A 19,054-nucleotide genomic window follows, 5' to 3' on the forward strand; every position below is an offset into this window, starting at 1 on the left:
TAACCACTACGCTACCAGGGTTTCCACCACAGGCATAGAGGTTAAGTTTTACAACACATATTTTTGGGTGACAGTTCGATCCACAATATTCTACCCTTTGGTCCCCTAAAATGCATGTTCTTCCCACATGCAAAGCACACTTACCCCATCACATCATCCCCAAAGTCTTAAATCATTTCGAAGTACAAAATCTCATCTTCTGAATCGTATAAATCAAATATGGGTGAGACTTCAGGCATATTCTAGCTGGGGTAAAATTCTTCTTCATTTGTGAACCTATGAAATCTAGATTACAAGTTGTCTGTTTCCAAAATACAATGATGAGAGAGGCACAAGGTAGACATTTCCATTACAAACCGGAGAAATTAGAGAGAAAGAAGGGATAATAGGCACCAAGGAAGTCCAAAACTCAGCAGAACAATTTACAGTAGTTCTCAAGGCTTGAAAATAATCCTGTGTTCTCTGAGGCCATCTAGGCAATGGCCCTGCCCTCCAGATTTTGGGTGTTGGCCATTCTGTCTGGATTCTGGGTGGACATTCCTCAACCCTAGGGTTCAGCTCTGCCTTCCAGGCCCTCTGGGATGGCGACTCTACGCCTTCTTTAGGTGGCCCCATTCTCCTAGTCTAGTGGCTAACATACTCCCTCAGCCCTGGTAGTCCCCCATTCTTCCCTTTGTGCATGAAAGCTCCACCCCTTGGCTTTGGGACGTGGCCACATTCACCTAACATGCCTTAACTGCAGCCCCACAGTCCGGAACTGAATTGGTGAAGATCTGACAGTTTGAAACCTAGGATGCTCTGGCCCCACCCTTTGAGATCTGGGAGAATGTAGCCCCACCCACTGAAACCAAGAAGGCTCTGCTTTCTGTGCTCCTTCCTATAGTTTTGCTGATCTCTGAGCTGCTTTTTTCCCCCAATACTTTATTGATTTGTAATGATACACAGTAAAGTATCCAAATGTTTAAGTATCTAACTTGATGAATTTTGCAAAGATAAAAACCTGTGTGGCCTTTATTTAGATCAAGATTTCTGTCACTCCTGGCAAGTTTCCTTTTCCAGTTTCTAGTCCGTTTGAAGCTGTCAACCAGATTTGCAAAATAGCTATTACTCTTTATACCTCTACCACCAGTGTATTAGAAGTCAGATACCTCACATTCTTTCAAACACTTGGTTGGTCAGTGGTTTTTAATTTTAGCCATTCTAGTGTCTGTCACGTTGTAAATTTTTGTTTTAGCAGTTAGAACCCTCATTTCTACAAGTTCTATTTTTTTTTTTCCAAATCTGTTTGAAAGTCTGTTATTGCAAACTTATCTTAATGAACCCTGTTCTTTATTTCTTAAGGGAATAAAAAGTTTAACTTTCTTGCTTGTTTTTGATACTTGATAAATCTATAGGTATTATTAGTGCTCAGATATTCCTGATCATTGTCAAAACAGAATTCTTATTTTCCTCCCACATTTTGCTAATTCATCTTGGTAATGGGTTTTCTTCTCACGTGAATATTTTCTCTTCCCCCATACATAGTAATATAAATAAGAGAGTTCCCTCTTTCTTTATGAAGTCTCGTTTATTGTTTCTCGTATAAGGGTGTTTGTCTTTCATTTAGAATCTTTTGTCTTTAAAATTAAATGTAAAAAGTATAAAGTTACCCCAAGGAGTCAGATTGTGATATTTCTTCAGAATTGACCATGATTATTAACATGTGTTTTTGAGTTTGACAAGCCCAAAGGCTCTTAAATTTTAAGTACACAGTACAAACAATATAATCCTTTTTCAAGTTTTTTTAATATGTATTTCTTCAAATTTGTATAATTTCTTAAAATATATCAATAGATTAAATATGATTAAACTTAATTTATAAAATTAGTATTTTAAATTTTGTAGTGTACATTTTTGTCATATATGATCTTAAGTCTTATAGTTTTCATTTTTGTCCTTTGCTCCAGGCAATCCTTTATCACAGGATATTCTCAACTTATACCAGGACCCAGATGGAACCCGAAAGCTACTGAATTTCATGCTTGACAATCTTGCAGGTAACTATTAATGGCAGAGCAGAGATACTAGTTCTAGCTAATATAGGACATATTGCTGAAGAACATCTGGCCATTTATATAAGTGTTTATAGGTCTGGAGCTCCCATGGTAGTGGGACATTGTTCTTTTTATATGCTGAGTGCTTTCTATTTACCAAACAATATGCTAGGAGTTGCAGTTACATTATTTGGTTTCATCTTCCCAATAACCTAAGAAGTTAGTATTTTTACTCCCATTTTATACATGCAAATTCCGAGATTCGGAGAGTAAAGTAATTTACCAGAGTTACACAGCTGATTAACACCAGAGCTGTGAACCCAGGATTCTCTTGCTCTAATCACAAAGAGAGAATTAAAAAGTGTATAACTAAAATATTATAATGTCTTCTATACTGGAACAGTTTTCTTTAGCTCTGTTTCAGAATTGTTTATTTCAGAAAGTCGGTATTCCAGGGAAAATACCTGAATTTAGTAGTGTCTCCATATTTTACCAATATTTTGAGTGCTTAAGCCAAAAATGGAGCCCCTGGGTGCAGATGGTTAAATGCTAGACTATTAACTGAAAGGTTGGCGGTTCAGACCCACCCAGAGTTGCCTCAGAAGTAAGGCCAGATAATCAGCTTCCAAAAGGTCACAACCTTGAAAACCCTGTGGAGCAGTTCTACTTTGTGCACGTGGGGTCACCGTAAGTCAGAACTGACTTGTGGCAACTAACAACAACAGAAACAATGTACCCTTAACAACTCCCTTTCCCCTCCTCCCACCTGCTCCTGTAAACCACTAATAAACTTTGGTATCTATGCATTTACCTATTCTAGATATTTCATATAAATGAGATTGTGTAATATTTGTCCTTATTTTGCTCAGCGTAATGTGGTCAAGGTTCACCCATGTCAGGACTTCCTTTCTTTTTGCAGCTGAATAATATTCCATTGTATGTATGAACAACATTTTGTTTATTCATTGATCTGTTGATGTACATTTAGGTTGTTTCCACCTTTTGGCTATTGTGAATAATGCCGAACTGAACATTGGTGTACAAGTATCTGCTTAAGTCCCTGCTTTCAGTTCTTTTGGATCTATACCTAGGAGTGTAATTGCTAGGTCATATGGTTAATTCTATGTTTAACTTTTTGAGGAACTGTCAAAACTATTTTCCTCAGCAGCTGCATAACTCCGCCAGTAATGGATGATGGTTGCAATTTCTGTACATCCTGGCCAAAAAAAAATTGTTTTCTGTTTTTCTGATGATAGCCATCTTAGTGGGTGTGAGGTGGTATCTCATTGTGGTTTTGGTTTGCATTTCCCTGATGATCTTGAGCATCTTTCCATGTGCTTATTAGCCATTGTATACCTTTTCTGGAAACATGTCTTTTCAAGTCCTTTGCTCAATTTTTAGTTGTATTGTTTGTCTTTTTGTTGTTGAGTTGTTGGAGTTCTTTATATATCCTGGATACTAAACCCTTATCAGATACATGGTTCTCAAATATTTTCTCCTATTCTGTAGGTGGTCTCTTCATTTTGTTGATAAGTTCCTTTGTTGCTCAAAAGTTTTAATTTTAATGAAGTTCCATTTACCAACTTTTTTTTTTTTGGCTCATGCTTTTGGTGTCATATCTAAGAATCCATTGTCCAAAAGTTGGTCCTGAAGCATTACCCCTATGTTTCGGTCTAAGTGTTTCATAGTTTTAGTTCTTACGTTTAGGTCATTAATCCATTTTGAGTTAATTTCATATATGGTAATAGATAGGGACCCAGCTTCATTGTTTTGCACATAGATATCCAGATGTTCCAATACCATTTATTGATGAGATTTTTTTTTCCCCATTGAACGGATTCAGCACCCTTGTCGAAAATCAATTAACTATAGATTAAGGATTAAGAAAACAATTCTATTCACAATAAATCCAGACCCAGTGCCACTATTCACAATAAAAAAAAGCATCTAGAAAATACAATTCTTAGGAATAAATTTAATCAGGGAGGTGAAAGACTTGTACACTGTCATGAAACACTGCTGAAAAAAATTAAAGAGGACCTAAATAAATGGGAAGAAATTTAGTATGGATTACACCTCAACATGAGGAATGCAAAAACTCTGTACAACTGGACCAATCAATGTCATGATAAACAGAGAAAAGATTGAAGTCGTTAAGGATTTCATGTTACTTGGATCCATAATCAGTGCCCATGGAAACAGCAGTCAAGAAATCAAGTGATGTGTTGCATTGGGCAAATCTGCTGCAAAGGACCTCTTTAAAGTGTTCAAAAGCAAAGATGTCACTTTAAGGACTAAGGTGCACCTGATCCAAGCCATGACGTTTGCACTCGCCTCATATGCATGTGAAAGCTGGACAGTGAATAAAGGAGATCAAAGAAGAATTGATGTTTTTTAATTATGGTGTTGGTGAAGAATATTGAATATACCATGGACTGCCAAAAGAACGAACGAATCTGCCTTGGAAGAAGTACAACCAGAATGCTCCTTAGAAGCAAGGGTGGCAAGACTTCATCTCACATACTTTGGATATGTTGTCAGGAGGGACCAGTTGCTGGAGAAGGGCATCATGCTTGGTAAAGTAGAGGATCAGCAAAAAAGAAGAAGACCCTCAATGAGATGGATTGACACAGTGGCTGCAGCAGTGGGCTCCAGCATAACAAAAATCATGAGGATGGCAGGACCTGGGAGTGTTTCATTCTGTTGTACACAGGTTCGCTGTGAGTCAGAACTGACTTGAAGGCACCTAACAACAAAATCATTTTTTAAAAAATCGAGTAAGTGCACTTCTATAATTGGAAAATGAACTGTTCTAACTTTTAGAGTTCCTTTTGCTAAATATAGAGTACCATCTTTCAGATCAGACTATAAAAATAAATATCCAATCTGTACTGAACATAATATTTTGGGGGTAAGTAACTATTGTACAAGTATAGATTTGCACGAATGTTAGGGATTAGGCAGATGATAGATGACAGGCAGGAGGGACCAGTCCCTGGAAAAGGACATCATGCTTGATAAAATAGAGGGTCAGCAAAAAAAGAGGAAGACCCTCAATGAGATGGATTCACATAGTGGCTGCAACAGTGGGCTTAAGCGTAACAACAATTGTGAGGATGGTGCAGGACTAGGCAGTGTCTCATTCTGTTGTACACAGGGTCACTATGAGCTAGAACCAACTTGACAACACCTAACAACAACAAAACGTAGTTTTCATAGTGGTTGCTCTTAATATTACAGTTTACATACGTAACTTACCACAGGCTACAGATAATGGTGTTTTACCACTTTTCTTGTGGATAAGTTCCTTTATGTTCCCTACTTTTTAAATATAGCTGTCTCTAGTATTTTCTCTAACATTGAGCACCACAAAAGCTAATGTTGTGATATTTGCTTCAACCATCAAGTACGATTTAAGAAACTCATGTGAGAAGGATAATCTATTGTATTTACCCCTAATTTTACCCATTCCGTTGTTCTTTCCTTTTTCAAGTTTCACTTCTTCTATCATTTCTGTTTAGAGAGCCACATTTAGCTGTTCTTTAAGGAAATGCCTGCTAATGACAAAGTTTCTTTGTTTTTCTTTGTATGAATATATGATTCTCCTTGTAAAAAATATTATAATTCCTGTTATGGCTAAAATTTTCTTTGACCACTACTTTTTAGCTCATGTAGGTAACCACACTTTTAAGTTGGGTGTGTATCCTTCTAGGTCTTTTCGTAGGCATTTACATAGAAAAATTACACGGGTAGAAATTTTATACTATTACTTTTCACGTGTGGTTTTTAGTTTCTAATAAAATATATCATATTTTATTATTATATATTTTTCTGCTTCATTTCACTCAACAATTTTCTTGGGATAGCTTTCCACTTTAGCATATCTATTTATCCATCCATATATCCATCCATTTTCTTTTAAACTGCAGCATAGACGTCCTCAATGCAAGTAATTTTTTTTGCTTTTGGTATTATTAACATGCCGTAATAAACCTCTTTTTAAACACTGCTTCAAACAGGTGTATGATAGGGCTGATTTGCGAAATAGAATTGCTGGGTCGTAGGGACATGCGTGTTTTAAATTTTAAATGATGATGCCAGTTTGTCCTCCCAGGTAGCTGTACCAATTGTATTTCTGCTACCTGTAGATGCAGGTATGCAAGTAGCTGTTTCTTAACACCACCACCAACCCTGGATATTAAAAACTTGAATGTTTTCGTGAACATGGGTAAAAAAATATGCTATCTCATTTTTAAATTTTCTTGGTTACTGGGAAATTGAACATTTCTCATGTTTATTGGCTCTCTGCATGTTGTTGGTGAACACCATGCACTTCATTTATCCTGGTATACAGTCATGGGTTGCTTAATGTCCATGATACTGTGATGATGTTATGTGTCAACTTGGCTGGGCCATGATTGTGATTATCCTCCATTTTTGTCATCTGATGTAATTATTCTCCATTTTGTAATCTGATGTAATGATCTTCCATTTTATCTGTTGTAAATCTTAACATCTATATGTTAATGAGGCAAGATGAGTATAGTGTAGAGTGTATCATGTGTCTCACCCCTCCTGAAGTCATACCCTTACTCAAGTATCTGATGAGAATGGCGTTTCCTTGGTAGAATAACCTGCATCCAGTATATATGGATGCTTTGGCAAAGCTCTCCTTGACTCTGGATCTTGCATCAGGCTTGTCATCTCTGACCCCTGATTCTTGGAACTCGAGCCAGCAGCCTGTCATCTCACCTACCAACTTTGGGATTCACTAGCTTCTGCAGGCCTGTGAGCCAGAAGTCTGCTGTCTGACCTGCCTAATCAGGGATTTGCAAACTTCTGTAGCCCCATGGGCCAGCAACCTGCTGTCTAACCTGCTGATTGTGGGTTTGTCAGCCCCTCCCTGCAACCACGTGAGTCAGGAGAATCCTCTAGCCTGATGCGTGACCCACGGATTTGGAACTTGCCAGCCTCCACAACTGTGTGAGCCATTTCCTTGAGAAATATCTCTCTTTCTCTTCCTCTCTATGTATGCTTCACTGGTTTTGCTTCTCTAGAGAACCCAGTCTAAGACATGTAGTACCAAGAGTGGTTCTAGAGAAACAGAATTATAAGGATGAGATTTCTAAATTGGTTTACAAGTCTGGCTAGTCTTAAATGTACTGTTGACTTTGCCTCCAGTAGTAAAGAGGGCACTGCTAATCCATGGCATGGGGTGGCAATAGAAATATTCAAAATATCACCACCAATAGATCAAACATTTGTGAGAAAAAAGGCTCTGCGTGATTGCATATTGGATGCTTTTCTACAGTTTTGTCAGAGTGAGAAGTAAAAGGAAGCTGGTTGGTTGGTCCTACTTTTGCTATACAAATTGGTGAAAGAAAGAAATGACCTCAGGGCTTCAGAGTCACAACTGAAGCACAGCATAAAAGATCTGAAAGTGGCCACTTGTGCCCTTATTTCTTGTATCAACAGAGCTGATACTGCTGAAAACCAAACCCAGAGTCTTATTGTCAGAGTGGCTGAATTACAGTACCATCTCAATTCCTAACCCTGAATGGTGTCTGAAGTTAAAATGGGGGCATTGATTGGGAGGACATGGGATCCTGAAACTTGGAATGGGAACATACAGGTAGATGATCAGGAAGCTGAGGACGCTGGACCACTAAATTCCACTGCATCTCTCCTGCCAACAGCACCACGCCTCCCATCTGAAGAGATTACCCCATCTTTGTCTGCTAAGCTACCCTTCCCGGGAAAACCATTATCCCTTTCACCCCCATTTGATGAGATTAACCCAGCTGTGCCTAAAGAGTCTTTGTCTGAGATATCGCCTGCGGCGGTGCCTCAGGCATCACCTGAGGCAGATGTTTTACAAGACATTGCTGAATGTTCGCAGGACACGCTCCCACCACCCCTTTCTACTTCTAGACCTATAAACCAAAAAGCCAAACCTGTCGCCTTAGAGTCAATTCTAGACTTAAGTCCCAGAGAGCCACAGTAGGTGAAGCACACAGTGTTACCCAGGAGGAGACACTTTATACTCCAAAAGAACTGCTTGACTTTTCTGATATATACAAACAGAAACCTGGGGAATATGTGTGGGAATGGCTATAAAGGGTATGAGACAGTTGTGCAAGGAACATAATGTTGGATCAGTCGAGTTTATTGATATGGGCCCACTAAGCACAGATTCTTCACTTAATGTTTCAGCTTTAGAGGTTAGAAAAAGATATACTAGTTTATTTGGTTCGTTTACTGAAGCATGGATTAAGCAGTGGCCTACACTAAATCAAATTGAGGTGCCACACCTGCCTTGGTATACTGTAGAAGAAGGCATCCAAAGGCTTAGGAAAATTGGCATGTTAGAATGGACTTATCAGGTTGAACCCACAGACCCACCCATGGCATTCCCAGAGGACACACTTTTTACCACAACGATAAGGAGCAAGTTTGTAAAGGGAGTCCTAGCATCCTTGAAGATGGCTGTGATTGCTATTTTATGTAAGTCAGATTTGACAGTGAGAACTGCCCTAACTGAGTTAAGACACCTAACTACAGTGGGATTGATTGGACCCCCTGATAGTATGCGCCAAGTGGTGGCACTTAATCAACAAAAACAAGACAGGCATGTTTACCGTAATGGACAGCAAAGTCAAAGCAGTAATCAGAATCGTCTGACTCATATGGTCTAATGGCATTGCTACCTAGTCATGGTGTCCCTAGGAGTGAAATAGATGGGAAATTTACTAAATTTTTGCTTGATCTGTATAAGTGAAAGAATTCTAGGTCAAGTGAATGGCAGTCTAACTTGAATTGCTAGAATAGAGTGTCATGGCCCCTTAATCAGTTCCCAGACCTGAGCCAGTTTACAGGCCCACAGTCCCTTGAATGAAGGGGAGGCAGGGTCCCCTTGAGGAAGGACCCCACTGCACTGCCAAAACTTTATACTGTTAATCTTTCTTCTTTCCTTTGCCAGAGGAATCTCTAGCCTTTTATGAGAGTTACTGTTCACTGGGGAAAAGGAAATAATCAGATTTTTTGTGAATTATTAGACACTGGCTCAGAACTGACAGTAATTAGTAGACACCCAAAATGTTACTGTGGCCTACCAGTCAGAGTGGGGTTGTATGGAGATCAGGTTATTGATGGAGCCTTAGCCCAGGTACCTCTCACAGTGGATCCAGTGGGTCCCCTAATGCATCTTTAGTGCTTTCCCCAGTGTCAGAATGCCTAATTGGAATGAACATACTCAGCAACGGGCAGAACCCCCACACTGGATCCCTGACATGTGGAGGAAGGGCTATTAATGGTAGGAAAAGCCAAGTGGAAGCCATTAGAACTGCCCCTGCCTAGGGAAATAGCCAGAAGCAATACTGTATTCTTGGAGAAATTGCAGGGATTACTGCCACCATCAAGGACTGGAAGGATGCAGGGGTGGTGATTCCCACGACATCTCCATTCAACTTGCCTATTTGGTATATGCAAAAAACAGACAAATCTTGGAGAACAACAGTGGATTATCGTAATGCAGGTGGTGACTCCAGTTGGCAACTGTTGGTCCAAATGTGCTTTCATTGCTTGAGAAGAGTCATACATCTCCTGGAATCTGGTATGCAGCTATTGATCTCTCCAATGCCTTTTTCTTGATTACAGTTTTGAGGAGACACTAGAAGCAATTTGTCTTCAGCTGGCAAGGCCAGTAATATACCTTTACCATCCTGTCTCACGGGTATATCAGCTCTCCTACCTATGTGATAATTTAGTCTGCAGAGACCAACACTGAGTCCCCAAAATGGCACCATTCTTCAGGGCAGTCAGCCAGCAACCTGTTGGCAAGTTGATTACACTGGACCACTTTCATCATCTGGGACAGTCACTCTGAATACAGATTTGCCTTCCCTGTACACAGTGCTTCTGCTAAAACTACTATCTGTAGACACACAGAATGCCTTATCCATCATGATGTTATCCCACACAACACTGGCTCAGATCAAGGGACCCATCCTAAAGTTGCTGGCTTGATAGAATGATAGAATGGCCTTCTAAAGGCACAATTACGATGCCAACTAGATAGCAGTACTTTGCGTGATTGGGGCAGTGTTCTCCAGGTCGCTGCATATGCTCTAAACAAATGTCCAATTCTCTATTCATTTGTTTCTGTTATAATCTTTATTATTTACTTTCTTCTGGAGGCTGTGGGCTTCTTTGGCTATTCTTTCTATTTGTTCGAATTGTAACATTAACACCTTGATTTTGTTCCATTCTTTTTTTGATGTGCGCATCCTTTGCTATAAGTTGACCTCTGAACGCTGACTTTGCTGCGTCCCAAAGGTTTTGGTATGATGTGTTTTCATTCTCACTTGATTCTAGGAATTTTTTTGATTTCTTCTGTTACCCAGCGGTTTTTAAGCAAGGTGTTAATTACCTTCCCTGTATTTGATTTTTTTTCCTTGGTGTTTGTCATGGATTGTATTGAAGCCATCCACTTGTAATATTTCTGTTATAGCAGCACTACATGACTAAGACAGTCTTCCTGCTATTAATTGCATGGTATTATGATCAGAGAAGATGCTTGTATTATCTCAGTGTTTGGGATTTTGTTGATTGCTTTGTGGCCTAAGATGTGGTCTGTTCTGGAGACTGTTCCATGTGCATTGGAAAAGAAGTATATACTTTGCTGCTGTTGGGGTGGAGTATCCTATATATGTCTGTGAGGTCCAGTTGGTTGATTGTGGCCTTAGACCTTCGGTGTCTTTGTTGAGTTTCTTTCTAGATGTTCTGTCCTTTACCCAGAGTAGTGTATTGAAGTCTCCTACTATTATTGTAGAGCTGTCAGTTTCTTTTTTCAGTGCTGTTGAAGTTTGTTTTACGTATTTTGGAGCCCTGTCGCTGGGTACGTAGATATTTATTATGGTATATCGTCATGATCAAATGTTCCTTCAATCATTTGTAATGCCATTTTTTAGTGGATTTTGCCTTGTTATTGTTGTTACGGGCCATCGAGTCAGTTGTGACTCATAGCGACCCCATGTACCACAGAATGAAACACTGCCCGGTTCTGCATCAGCCTCACAATCATTGTTATGCTTGAGTCCATCATTGCAGCCATTGTGTCAGTCCATCTTGTTGAGTATCTTCCTCTCTTCCGCTGACCCTGTACTTTTTTTTTTTGCCTTAAAGTCTATTTTACCTGAGGTTAGTATTGCAATCCTGTTTTTTTATGGTGTCTGTTTGCTTGATATGTTTTTTCCATACTTTGACTTTTAATATATTTGTGTGTTTCTAAGGTGTGTCTCTTGCAGACAGCATATTGATGAGTCCTGTTTTTTAACCCATTCTGTCACCCTCTGTCTTTTTATAGTGCATTTAAACCATTTTACATTAAGTGTGATTATTGATAGGTGTGAGCTTATTGCTATCATTTTGTAGTGGTTTTGTTTTTTGTGGTGTTGATGTTTTCTTTGTTTCTCTTATTCTCCTGTGCTGAATTCCTTTTGTTTGTAGAAATTTTTATTTGTTTGTTTTTTGTAGATTTTGTCATCACTGGGACTTTTTTTTCTTTATTTTGATGAGTAGGTTTGTTAACTTTCTTTGTGCGTACCTTGAAATTTACCCCTATCTTCCTAAGTTTGAACCACCTTGACTTCCTCTCCATTTGAAAGTTCAATACCTACACTGATTATTCCCCCTTCTATTGTTCTGACATTGCTGTCATTTACAGACTGAAATCTCTGGTTCCTTGTTTTAAATCTTTTAGTTTTGTTTTATCCTTACTTGATCTAGTTCTTTATCTCTTCATTTGATACTTAGGGTCCCAGGATTGACATTTGTATCTGTTTTACTTCGTTTTTTGGGTCATTGCTGTTGAGGTATGGTATGGTGCTTCTGTCTGTAATGCCTTGATGGCTCCACCTCCATAAAAAACTCAAATATTTTTTGTGGATTCACTTTGCATACAAGACATGAGATACCCATGTGTTGTGTGCAGAAGCTGTTGCATTCACAATGGCAGGTTACATCCACTACGTCTCCTCCCATTGGGATTTCTGAACTCTATTATAACCTTATGGAACCTTGGACATACGTGCGGTTGGACATTGCTCAGATGGACCTTAGGCAGCACATATGTCTGTTATGATATGTTAGTTAAGAAGATTTGTGATCATTTGTTCACATATGGTGTCTTAGTTTCCTAGGGCTGTAGTAACAAAATGCCACTAAATGGGTTGTCTTGAAGAACTGAAATTTAATGTCTCACAGTTCTGGAGGCTAGAAGTTTAAATTAGGGTGTGAGGTGTGTCACTTCCTTCTGAGGGCTTTTAGAGAGTGTTTCATGCCCCTCTCCTACTTTCTGGTTTTTGCTTATACCCTTGGCATTTCTTTATTGCTTATAGATGCATGTAAATGTAAGATACGGTGTCATCCTCTTGTCTTGATTCTGTGTCTGTGTGTGTCTGCTCCTCCTTTTATTAAGACAATAATCAGAAGGGATTAATACCCACTGTATTCCAGTATGGGCTCGTTAACTTAACTGGTTGCATCTACATGGAAAAACCCTATCTCCCCAAACAAGGTCACATTCACAGGTACAGGAGTTGGAACTTCAGCGTATCATTTTGGGGGACACATTTAAATCTATAACATACTGGAAGCACCAAAATGTTGACATCACTTGTTTTATTTTGAGAAGTTTCTTGGTATCTGAATTTTTAACCAAGCCAGTTAAGGTAGAATTTGCTTACAAGGATCCCAGCAGCTGGAAAGTTCCATGTTTACTCCCCATTGTATTCATATTTTGGGCTTCCCATTTTGAGACAGTTGCTATGATTCTACTATGGTACTTTTGGCAGGCATCATTATTTTCCAAGATTCAAATTGTGTTGAACCAGCTGCATGAGTTATTTGTCATCTTAAGATAACCTTCACTCCTTTCCTTGAATGATATGGAAATATGTGAAATAATGTTCGTGTCACTCCGTGAAAAGAATGGCTGCTAAAGCACACATCCTTTAGGTAGACTTGTGGAACACCACAATGGTTAGTAATGTTCACTCTTTACAATCTTAGATACTTTGGCCAAAGTTTGTCTGTGGCTGTAGAAAGATGGAGTGTTTTCTGTTTTAAGAGAACACATTTTTTAGTCCTTGGATGGCGCAAACAGTTAACTGCTCAGCTACTAACCAAAAGGCTGGCAGTTCAAATTCAGAGACACCTTGAAAGAAACGCCTAGTAATCTAGTTCTGAAAAAAGCAGCCATTGAAAACCCTACGGAGCACAGTTCTACTCTGCCACACATGGAGTCTCCATGAGTTGGAGTTGAATATATGTACACTCATTTGGTTTTTCTGGTTTAATACCTTGGGCAAATCTGCAAACTTGAATCAAATTGTCTTGTAATTGTAATAAATTTTAAGAGGAATAAGAAAAGGGGGCTAGTTAAATCTTAGTGAATTTTCTTTCATCTGGTTGTTGGGTAGCATATAGTTTCGTGATATTGATAATCATATCTTAGCAATTAATGTTTAACCAGTGCCTTCCTTTTTCTGTACAATTTAGTTCTAATCTTTCTGCACTGACTTTATAGAAGAGAGAAATATTAAAATTAGGAAATAAAAGCCCCATTAGAAAATTCAGTAAGTTTTATTATAAAATCATATGTATTTTTCTATTTTAAAAATATCTTGGTGTTTTAGTTCATCAGTATGTTGGAACTTCATGTAGCATTGATTTCTTAGCAAGGAACAAGTTTGGGTGAACACAGTTTACATAATTAAGACATTAAAATTAAGACTTTGAATACATACTTTTCATAAATACCATGTAAGTGGAAACCCCACTGGTGAGTTTCCTAAAGTTCTTTTCAGATATTAATTGTGTGTTTTCTGCATAACTGTTCATAAACTTAGTTTCTAAATCTTTATTAAATTTCAATATTACGTTTCTAAGTTTGTGGACCAGTAAAGCTGAAGAGAAAACAAAAATTTATTTGACATAATTAAATAAATAATACTGATTTTAGAAACACATGAAATTAACTTATGTATTAAAAACCAACTTTCTTCCAGTTCATCCAGAGCAGCTTCCTCCGAGGCCATGGATTACATTAAAAGAACGAGACCAAATTCTGCCCTCTGGTAAATAGTTTCTTTCTTCCTTGACTTTTTTCAGAAATACTTGAAAATGCCACTTGAGCTTTGTGATGTATTATTAACAAACTTTTCTTGTACCTCCATTGGTAAATGAGTTTAAAAATACTAATGGATAGATTTTTAAAAAAATTCTTACTATCTTAGGCCTATGTACAAGTGTCTTATATCTTTCATAACGATACGGTTTTCGGTTTTAAAATTATTCCTGTAATACACCTTTCCAAATGATGTGTTCTCACAGGGTATTGGATGATTTAAGAAAAATGAGTAATAATACATTTTCTTCTGAAAAATTTTAAACAACTCACGTACTTTATTGTACCTGAGAGGGTAAACTGATAACACCCACTCACTGGAAGAATGATTTAGACTGGGTATATATTTGCTGTGTTGGTGGTAAGTCTGGGGCTACAAGTGGTGCAGGGTGAGTATATGAGCAATTTAATGGTATAATCTAGTATTTCTAGAATTATAGTAATCTAATTAAAAAAAAAAATCTTTTCTAGAAAATATAAACCTTTATCTCTTTCTTGAGACCAATAATGATTTGACATTTGCAGGGCTTCTTATTAATGTATTAGCCATTTTAGGATTAGAAATTCTACTTAAAATATCTTGCTATGAATTAGTATTTATCCAAATGCCTTTTAAAAAAAATCACAGGAGGACCACATTTTTGCGCAAATAATGCGCACCTTCTATGTTCATTTGCCAAACACCGCCCCCCGCCCCCCGCAAGGTGTTTTTGTAAGTGCACTGTGTTAATTTTTTTTTTACCTCATCGTATTAAAAAAAACTGGTACAATGGTGTGCCTACAAAAATACCTCATGGGGTGTTATTTGCATAAGAATACAGTAGTACGTTTTCATATCTAAATTCGATTTAAAGTTAACAAATGAAAATGTCGCTCTTTCAATATGAACGTTAAACCAATCACTAAATACTGCTATTTTAATAATTTTTAGAGTAAATTAAAGTTCTTGTATTTCCTGTGTACATTTTTCACAAAATAACACCTATCCCTTTTTCTTTCTTCCTTTCCTTTTTTTTTTTTTAAAGAGGATTCAGAGATTATGTAAGTTAGCTTAAGGTTCAGTTAAAGTTAAATAAGAGAATTCATTTGCTTTTGTATTGGGATAAAGATGTATTTGGAAATGTGGGGAGTATAACATCTTCTGTTTCCATTTTACAAACACTAAATATTATACTATATAATACATTTGTGTGTTTTCCAGAGGTAGTAATTTTGAAACACCATACTATAAAGCCACAATATCAGCCTGCTACAAGAGACACTGTATCAGTTTTATTGTAAATAACACTTCTATTATTAGGGTGTATGTGGATATTCTGAGTGAAAAGAGAATACCTAAGGCCTTTTACAAATCCTTAAGTTAAAAAAACCAAACCCAGTGCTGTCGAATCGATTCTAACTCATAGCAACCCTGTAGTTAGGTGGACTTATTTTATACCTGACATTCCCTAGTGCGTGATTATTTCCTTTCTGATATTAAAAAGGCCATTTTCTGGTTTTCAAAGTAACCCCTTTTTGAACAGGAGTGAGCACATTCTGGAAGAAAGGCTTTCTTAATTTTGCACAGCTACATTTCCATTAAGAAAAGGAACAACAGAAACAATTTTCTTTATTTGCTGAATTCTGAAAGTAATGTGGGTTTTCCTTGTTGAACGACAACTGTGGATTTTTCTTGAGACATATGGTTCTTCCCTAAGTAGAATCTGAGTGTGAAAAAAGGAGATACTTTTTAATATGCCTTTTATTTCTTCTGACTGATTTGGGGATGTGTATAATAACTTGCTATGGTTAAGGGTGGTGTACAGTTACAAAATTTTAATGATAATTTATCTATGTAGGAATGAAACCCAAGATAGTGAAAAGGTACTACGTATAAGCAGGGTATGGGAGAGTAGTGATAAAAGCAATTTAGCTCAATATCCCCCTCTGTTTAAAAATTGCCAAATCAGCCTTGTGTACTGGCACTGGTATAAAGAGTTTTGTACATGTTATAAGGAGCCCTGGTGGTGCAGTGGTGAAGAGCTCAGCTGCAAACCAAAAGGTTGGCAGTTTGAACCCACAAGCCGCTCCTCGGGAGAAAGATGTGGTAGTCTACTTCTGTAAAGATTAACAGCCTTGGAAACGGTATGGGGCAGTTGTACCTTACTCACAGGGTCGCTGTGAGTCAGAATTGACTCGACGGCAACAGGTTTTGTTTTGGGTTGGTATATATTACAAAAATAGGAATCTCTGGCCTTTTCTGTAAAATCTCATTTCACAAAGTCTTAGAAAAAAACTAAAACTAGTAAAATCTGCCTCGCTTCTTTCCCCCTCACTCTCAAAGGACATTTCAAATCCAGAGAGGGAGAGTAAGGGTGCTCACTTCAGAATTTGAGGTTAAATGGTTCTGGGCCATACCCCCAGATAAATAACAAGAGGATATATCATCTCAAGCTGAAATATGTCCCCCACTGTACAAAATGGCCAATAGTCAGGCCCCCAGATGACCATAGAGCTAAGTTTCTCTTACTACCTTTCCCCATCATTTGAAACTGAACCAACCTTAATCAAATGTTATTTCACCTTGATAACCTCATAGTTTATTGAAACAAGTGATTCTCAACCATGTTTGTCTATTATAATCACTTGGGATGCTTTTTAAAAATATGAATACCCAGGTTGTAATATTCTGACTGTGGAGTCCCTGGCTAGTGCATATGGTTAATATACTCTGCTACCAACCAAAAGGTTAAAGATTTGAGTCTGCCCAGAGGCACCGTGGAAGAAAGGCCTGGCAATCTACTTCCCCAAAAAACCCTTCCTTTGAAAACCCTGACACACATGGGGTTGCCATCAATCAGAATCAGCTCAATTGCAGCAGGTTTTTGTTTTTAATATTTTGACTTAATTAGTTTGGAAGAGGGCCGTGGATATCAGCCTTTTTGTTTTTTTTTAAAAGCTCTACAGAGTGATTCTAATGGGCAGACCAGGTAGAGAATTACTGATAAAAATCAGGCTTTTCAAACTTTAACCACGCATATGAATCACTTCAGGAAATTGATAAATTGCAGATTTTGGTTCAATAGACCTGGGTGGGGCCTGAGATTCTGCATTTCTAACAAGTTTCCTGGTGACGACTGAGGCTGCTTGTCCTTAGAGCACACTCTGAATAGCAAGGATAGAAATAGTCTTCTGACTGCATTAGTTTGTGCACAGTCCTTATACAGTTCAGGGACATTTTAAAATGAAAATTTTATTTCAGAAAGAACATTTCATTTGGCAGAAAGGAAGTTCTCTTATATTTAAGCTTTGTTTAGTCCCTGCTCTTATGACTCAGAGGAGTGAGAAGCCCCTAAAAAGTATTAAGTGTGGATATTTTTTTAAAATAAAAACTAATGAAAGTAGAGTCTTTTAATTAGGATGAAGTTGACATTTACTTTTGTTCCGTTTACACAGAGAAACTTTTCTTAGCAAATTGCACGTAAAAAATTAGCATTCTGACAAAATTTGAATTTTTTTTATTAAAATAAATTCCCTAAAATCTAAAATATTGACTGTTAGCCTAGTTCTAGACTAGCAAAAGAACTTCGGTGTGAGGTTTTAGTAGATACAGTCAAGCAGAAAATTTTGCCCTAGGCATTTCACAGTGATGGTATTTGGAGTATATGCTTGTGTGCTTATGTAGGTATACACATGATGTTGCTCTAGAAAAAGGTACCTAATTTTCTCCCTTTTGTCTGTTTTTTTCTCCCACTTCTTAGCATCATTCACGGTTATGTGTTACAATGTGCTATGTGATAAATATGCTACCCGGCAGCTATATGGCTATTGCCCATCCTGGGCATTAAACTGGGAATACAGGAAAAAGGGAATTATGGAAGAAATTGTTAACTGTGACGCAGATATCATTAGTCTTCAGGTAACACTATAGAAATTAAATTGTTTTTAACTTAAAGGTAAACGTAAAAATAATATATCTTACCGTTGGTGAGATACTGTGTTCAAAACAAAACTCAAGTTGTTTTCTCTCCTCTTAAAAATTTTTTTTCTTCATAAGCATTTCAGATGTCATTTTCACAATAAAACAATTTTGCTGAGTATAGCCATCCACTTACGTTTATTTACTTTTTTCTTAAGTGAAAATAGCCTCACCATTGTCCGAGTTAATGGTTCAGTTCATGAACACATCTTTACTATTACTGAAAGAGAAAACTGCAGATGATTGCTAGCCTTTCAGAAGTATAATTTTAATTTATAATAGAATCTGTTTAAATGAAAAAAGGAGTGCTTGCACACAGTTGTTCCTTAAAGATAAACATTTTAAGCATTTTTTATTGTGCTGTAAATCGTGCATTTTATCTTATTCTAAACACAATGAAATTAACTGAAGAAGCACCTTTCCATGAAATACCTGTTTTATTGCTTCTTGTAGGTAGAGTTTAGTAATTTTTCTCCTAGCAACTTTCAAAGCACATTAAATGTTTAAATGTGTTTCAAAATTTTTAAATGTCATTATCTCACACATTTCTTTTCAGCATAGCCTGAGAAGAAAATTTTTTTATTTCTATTTTTTTTTCTACTAGAGTAGCTTGATAATTTCTTACTATGTTTTCTATGGTTCACATGACTTTCTGAGGAATACCAAGAAATAAAAAGCTTCAAAAATGAACTTTTTTTTGAATAATTAGAACTGACAAAGCATGGGAGAGAAGGAGGAGGCAAAACAAAATTAGGCTGTTGTAGTTATTTAACTGTGTTCTTTTTGATTTAGTCTTCAAAAAAAATTTATTCTGGAGAAGTTGAAATGTTTGAAAAAAATGTAAATCTGATGAGGGAAACACCTAATTCCGTAACT

General features: G+C 37.4%; 1 protein-coding gene across 4 annotated transcripts in view; it reads left to right on the top strand.

Annotated features, from left to right (window-relative positions):
- CNOT6L (CCR4-NOT transcription complex subunit 6 like) overlaps positions 1 to 19,054 on the top strand; it is a 132,240-nt gene that overhangs the window by 79,735 nt on the left and 33,451 nt on the right. For all 4 annotated transcript variants that reach the window (XM_010594117.3, XM_023553333.2, XM_023553335.2 and 1 more), the window contains 3 exons: positions 1,947 to 2,036; positions 14,102 to 14,170; positions 17,961 to 18,118. In XM_010594117.3, coding sequence (XP_010592419.1) covers positions 1,947 to 2,036; positions 14,102 to 14,170; positions 17,961 to 18,118 — 317 coding nt within the window. The remainder of the gene's footprint in view (positions 1 to 1,946; positions 2,037 to 14,101; positions 14,171 to 17,960; positions 18,119 to 19,054) is intronic.

The sequence above is a fragment of the Loxodonta africana genome, chromosome 5 (genome assembly GCF_030014295.1).
Source record: "Loxodonta africana isolate mLoxAfr1 chromosome 5, mLoxAfr1.hap2, whole genome shotgun sequence".
Classification (NCBI taxonomy): domain Eukaryota; kingdom Metazoa; phylum Chordata; class Mammalia; order Proboscidea; family Elephantidae; genus Loxodonta; species Loxodonta africana.